This window comes from Condylura cristata, unplaced genomic scaffold (assembly GCF_000260355.1).
Source record: "Condylura cristata isolate star-nosed mole 26May11 unplaced genomic scaffold, ConCri1.0 scaffold00009, whole genome shotgun sequence".
Lineage (NCBI taxonomy): Eukaryota > Metazoa > Chordata > Mammalia > Eulipotyphla > Talpidae > Condylura > Condylura cristata.
This window is the reverse complement of record NW_004567110.1, coordinates 30,096,638-30,103,222: the sequence shown is the minus strand read 5'-3', so window position 1 is coordinate 30,103,222 and position 6,585 is coordinate 30,096,638. Positions and strand designations below refer to the sequence as shown.

Genomic DNA, 6,585 nt, shown 5'->3' with positions numbered 1-6,585 from the left:
GAACTCATGCGGAAGTGGCTTCAGACTCTCAGTGCTGTGCTTTAACCCGCTGGCCACCAGGGAGGGCCGGGACCACTGTGTTTTAAAGTTGTCATTTTTAATATTTAAAAGTTCAGGTTAACAAAATACATACCAGTCATGTCTACTTGCCTAGTGCATTTGTCTGATAACAGTAGTGTCCTGACTTTCCTATCCAGAGGTGAATAATCATTCATGTTAATTTCTTATGTATTTTTCAAATTATAATCTGTGAATATTAATTACATGACCCTTTTTCTTAGGTATGTATTTCCAAATGGTCAGATACTCAAGCTATCGTGGTAGTTAGTACTTGTGGAATACAGGCTGTTGACATTAGTAATTTGTTTAAGAGCCTGGATTTTGGGCCCTCCCTGGTGGCATAGTGGGGTAAAGTACAGCAATACAAAGCTGGGTGAGCCGTGTTTCATCCCTGGCCAGGGAGCAGACCCACATGGCGTGGCAGACCTCTCCTGACCAGCCTGCTGTTCCCCTCAGTAGTGTACTTCCTACATCTGCCTGTTCTACCCCCCACACCTCTGACCTGTACCCCAGTTCTGTATGCATAAATAAATAAATCTTTTTAAAAAAAAAAAAGAGCCAGGATTTTGCAGGCAGGCTTTATCTGAGTTTATTAATTCTGTCTCTGTCACTTGGGACAGTTGAAAGTTAAGATTCAACCATTTCTCTTTACAAATTTCTTTATCCTTTATAAGGATTAGAGGGGATGATGCATATGAAAATGTTGGCACCTAACAGATGCTCAATAAATAGTCTTACAATAAAGAAATAATACAAGGAAGATTAGAACTTCTAGTTTCTAACTGCCTATTCTTTGTAAGATGTAGCCACTAAAATTATTTGCAGTGTTATTTTGGATGTATTTATGGTACATGTTGTATATTTTGTCTTATCTCTGCCTATTTTATGTATTTTTGAATTTTTAAACCATTTATTCATACCATACTTACTAGAACTGTTAGTAATTTGATTTCTATTTCTGTAGCTCATTTGCATTCTTAGTAAAACCAAAGTGATTCTGAAATCAAAATTATATTATTTAGTTAAAAATAAATGAATAGGGCCATACCTGGTGACGCAGCGTGTTAAATCACAGCACTGAGAAGCTAAAGCCACTTCAGCATCAGTTCAATCCCTGCCTGGGAGGTGATCCACATGGTACAGCAGGCCTCTCCTGGCCTGCCCGCTGCTCCCCTCAGCTGTGTACTTCGTCAGTCGGCCTGTTCTGCTCCCCACTCTGTCTCTGGTGAACCCTCTCACCACCCCTGCACCTCTGGTCTGTACCCCAGTTCTGGATACATAAATAAATGAATCTTTAAAAAAAATGAATAGAGATTGGCTGCTCCTTTTATTAAACTGGTCTGGAATTGGGAGCAGATACATTTTTTCTAATTGTAGAAAACAAGTATAAAACGTAACAGATTTCAGGCCTTTTTTTAAAAAGACTTATTTATGGATATAAGAATTGGGTATAGGCCAGAGGTACAGGGTGGTGGTGGTGGTAGTAAGAGAATTCACCAGGAAGCAGAACAGGTGGATGAACTGAAATACGCTGCTGAGGAGAGCAGCAGTCAGGACAGGAGAGGTCTGCTGCACCATGTGGGTCACCTCCCTGGCCAGGGATCAAACACATGTTGCAGTGGCTAGCTTCATAGCGCTGCACTTTAACCCCTTGCACCACCAGGGAGGGATCAAGGCCTATTTTGAACTAATGCTCTTTTTCAGTAGTTTTGGTCAATATTTTGTGTGTGTGTGTGTATACAGTTTTGAAAGTAAAAAATAACTTTTTTTTTTTTTTTTTTTTGCTATTTGTTATAGGAAACGAGATTATGAAGGCTATTTATGCTCCCTGCTGTTCCCTGCAAAATCCAGAAGCTCTGCTTTTGCACTGAGGGCCTTCAATGTGGAACTGGCTCAGGCTGGTATTAAAATACCTTTAAAAATTATTTGCGGCCCTCCCTGTTGGCACAGCGGGTTAAAGCACTGCACAAAGAAGCTGAAACCACTTCCTCATGAGTTCGATTCCCGCCTGCCCCAGAGGTGACCACATGGTGTGGCAGACCTCTCTTGACCCGCCCGCTGCTCCCCTCAGCAGTGTGCTTCGTCGATCTACCTGTTCTGCTCCCCACTCTATCTCTAGTGAAGTCTTTCGCCACCCCTGAGTCTCTGGCCTGTACACCAGTTCTGTATGCACAAATAAATACTTAAAAAAAAAGTTATTTGCAAAAGTGACACTACCCTGTGTTAAATGCTGAACAGTAAAGAAAATTTGTGTTAATTTATATGTTAGATATGTTTAAGGTCTCTGCTCATGATGTTTTTCTCCTGCTATTTAGCCAACTCCAAATATGAAATTAGCTAATGAACTTAATATTTCTGGAAATACCATTCTGGAACTTTACATTCTTTTTCTAAGGATATTATAAAATTATGCAGCTAACATTGTACATTTGTCTGTTAATTGAATAAGTTAATAAGAACATTATTGCTTATCCTTTCTAACAGTTACATAATTTGCATGTATATAGCAATTTTTTTAAAGTAGTTGAGGCTTTAGTTGTAAAGTGAAATGGAGAACAGAAGCAATTAACCCAAATGCAGATCTTAGATGATACCTACTTTTGTTTAAAGAATTACAAAGGATGAAGCTCATTATACTTTCTCTTGGATTAGAGAGACACATGTTTTTCTCTAAATTGAAATTGAAGTGGAGAGTGGAATCAAGGGAATTAAAGTAGAATGGCCTTGAAATCAGTGCATGAGTCAGTAACTGTGAGTAAGGGAGCACAGGAAGATTTGTAGTTTGAAGAGAGAGGCACTTGTTGACAACTTCTCTAGTAACAGTAACTAGTAAAATGTGAACTAGGAATGAATAAAGAAAGCGAGTGTGAGGTTAGAGATTATTAATCTGCTGAGAGTCTTATAGACTCTGGTTATTTTTCCTTGGGGTATTTCTAGGAGTCAGGAGTCCACATTTTTTTCACATTATCCCTTTTAAGATTTATTCATCCGTGCTTACAGAACTGGGTACAGGCCAGAGGTGGAGGGGCCAAGAGAGGATCCACTAGAGACAGAGTAGGGAACAGAACAGGCAGATTGACTGAAGTACACTGCTGAGGGGAGCAGCTGGTGGGGCAGGAGAGGTCTGTTGTGCCTTGTGGGTCACCTTCGGGGCGGGGGATTGAACACTGAAGCAGCTGTGGCTTGCTTGTAGTACCATACTTTAACCCACTGTGCCACCAGGGAGGGCCCTAAAACTCCACTTACAAAAAATACTATGACCCTTTAGGGATCTCCTGCCCCTTCCCACCCCCTCTCCAAAATCTCCATCACTTTTTAAGTGGTTCACTGCTACTCTACACACAGTCTTGTTTGCTTGCTCATTCACTCAGCAACTTGATTTCCTAAAATACTTATTTTAGGCCCTGGGGATATAGCATTGAATAAAGCATACTGAGTCCCTGCACTCAGGGAACAAACCAGTGCTGTGGAGAACAATTAAGGGGGATAGAGAAAGCAACGTGATGTTCCTATTTTATGTAGGGTGTTGAAAATTCCTATTGAGCAGTGGTTTTGAGCCAATATGTGAAGGAGGCAATAGAATGATATGTATGGGTTAAGAGACACAAGTGTGCCTTAAAGAAAAGAAGACCATGTATGGTACAGTAAAGGAGGGAGGAAGTGCTTGGGATGAGATTAGGTTACAGGTATCTGCACCAGAGAGGAACGCCTTAGAGATTATGGCAACCACTTCAGCTCTTACTCAAAGGGGAAACCATGGAGAATTCGGAGCAGAAAAGAGCATCATCTCTTTGTCATATTTTAAAAGGACTACTCTTGTTGATTATATAAAGAGTTTTAGAGTATCGTGACTCTGTCACAGCACTTACCCTTACAAACTTTGAGTTTGTATTTTGTAAGACTAAGAATATTGTTACATAACCCCAGTACAGTTTAGTTTGAGGAAATTTAACATCGACATAGTATTTTTATGATCTGCTGTCTGGTTTCCAGTTTTTATGAATAGTCTAGTGATGTCTTTTATGGATTTTTCCTTTTTGTACAAGATCCAATCAGGATCAGGTACTGGATTTAGTTTTCATGTCTTTTTAACTTCCTTTAATCCAGATCATTGACAACCTTCCTTTGTCTTTTATGACTTAAAACAATACTATTCTTTCAAAAATTTTTCATTTGGGGTTTGTTTTATTTTTTGTCATGGTTAGATTCTGCTTACCTAACTTAATAGTATTTAAGTGATATATGTCCTTTTCAGGAACTCAGAGGAGGCATTAAGTACTCTTCTGTCTTATTGGTGATCATTTTGGTCACCAGTCAAGGTGGAAATACTATTTTCTTCACTGTAATAAGCAATCTGTGAGGAGACATTTTTTTTTTAAAGATTTATTTATTCATACAGAACTTGGGTACAGGCCAGAGATGCGGAGGGTGAGAGGATTCACCAGAGACAGAGTAGGGTACAGAACAGACAGATCCACGAAGTACACTGCTGAGGGGAGCAGCGGGTGGGTCAGGAGAGGTCTGCCACGCCATGTGGATCTCCTCCGGGGCAGGCAGGAATCGAACCCATGCGCGAGTGGCTTAAGCTGTGCTGTGCTTTAACCCGCTGCGCCACCTGGGAGGGCCCTGTGAGGAGACATTTTAAAAACATGCTCTTTATTGAAATTTACCTCCTAGATTGAGCATTGATGAGTCTTGTCTGAAGTTATCAAGGCCAATCTTAATCACTAGTGAACTGAGGCACATAGTCTAGTAATCTTCTCTTCAAAAATCACTTAGTGGGTGAATGAATGACTTTTTAGATGTACATACAATAAATATGGATGGAAAGATGACTATTGTATATCATTCTATAGATTTTTAAAAAGTGCAATCATATAGTCACTACCAAAGCTATGATACAGAACTATTCAGCCACCACAAATTCCCTCATCTTCTCCTCTGTAGTCATCCTGTTCCCTCACCATTATACTTTTGCTTAGCCTTCTACTTCCATTATAAGAGCTATGAGTATATATAGCATGGGATAAATAACCACCTTGAACCATAATTTGCATATTTGGCTGTATTGGCAATGACCCAGTGCATTTGTTACAGAGATTAGGATCACATAATCTCTGGAGCAGCCCTTAGCACAGGGCCTGGCACTTGTAAATATTTTCCTTCCCTGGTTTTATTTCCTTATCTTCAGACTTAAAAGTATTTTTGCTATCAATAACCTACTGACGGTAGTTTTTCTTCTACTTATTTTTAAAACCTTTTTATCATGGAATATTTCAAAGAATTAGAGAGTGTAATATAGTGACCTGCCAGAAGCCAGCCAGGTCAATCTTTTGTTTTCATTTCTGTTTTACCCACCCCAATTCCACCTCCAGATTACTTTGAAGTAAGTTTCAGAAAAATTTTCCATACATATTTCAGTATGTATCTCTAAAAGATAACACAAAAGGAAATCCTACAAAACCGTTACCTTCCATTAAGAATTTAATAATTCCTTAATATCATTAAATAATCAGTGTTCAGATTTCCTCAATTTTTTCTCCTGCAATGGTTGGTCTGTCTCTTAATTTTTTAAAAATCTAACTGTTCCCTCCTCTCCTCTTCATTGCTATCTTGAGAAATCCGTTTTTGGATGCAGACCTAGAAAATAAGCACCAAGTAATTTGCAGCTCTTACTTAGGAAACTATTAGTGACAACAGTTAACTGAAAATTTAAACCACGTGTGATTAAACTTGGTTTTTGGCTGAGTTACGGGATATACAGTCACAAATAATGATTTTCAAGAGTATAAACCTTTCATTTGTTAAATTTTTAAATCCTATTTATAGATTAAAGACTCAATCTCTGAGAAAACAATTGGATTGATGCGAATGCAGTTTTGGAAGAAAACTGTGGATGACATATACTGTGACAATCCACCACATCAGCCTGTGGCCATTGAACTATGGAAGGTAAAGAAAATTGCTGCTTTTATTTTGTAAATGTTATTTGAGTCAATTTTTTGATGTGTACAGTTTGGATAGTGGCAATGAGGAATACAGCCTAGATCTGTTCTTAGACACATGTAATGTTCAAATCTAACATCTTAGTTTTAACTAAGGATTTTTAAATCACCTAGTAATTTGCACCGATCTTTGGTGTAATTTTTACTAAAGGAAAAAAGAGGATTCTTGTCTCTCTATTGTAAACTACTCACCTTCCTCAGATTAGGTTGTAAAATCTAAACCCTGTGGGTTTTGAAGCAATGACAGGTCAATTTCCTGTTCTTTCTGCCCAGTAACCCTTATTTGTAGTGCTTTAGCCCATATTCAAGCTGTAGAAAGACCTGCGTGGACTTTAGTGAAAGAAGATTTGCTCTTGCCATTGTCTAGACATAAATCTAAAATTGACGCATCTAATTTGAGAGACTTGCTATTTCTTTAAATACTAGAGAATGGGGGCCCTCCCTGGTGGCGCAGCAGGTTAAAGCACAGCACTAAGAAGCTAAAGCCACTTCTGCATGAGTTCAATTCCGGCCTGCCCCA

General features: G+C 38.9%; 1 protein-coding gene across 1 annotated transcript in view; it reads left to right on the top strand.

Annotated features, from left to right (window-relative positions):
* Window positions 1-6,585, top strand: part of NDUFAF6 (NADH dehydrogenase (ubiquinone) complex I, assembly factor 6) — a 22,692-nt gene that overhangs the window by 1,932 nt on the left and 14,175 nt on the right. Inside the window, exons 2-3 of the mRNA XM_004680014.2 lie at window positions 1,858-1,957; window positions 5,890-6,012. Coding sequence (XP_004680071.1) covers window positions 1,858-1,957; window positions 5,890-6,012 — 223 coding nt within the window. The remainder of the gene's footprint in view (window positions 1-1,857; window positions 1,958-5,889; window positions 6,013-6,585) is intronic.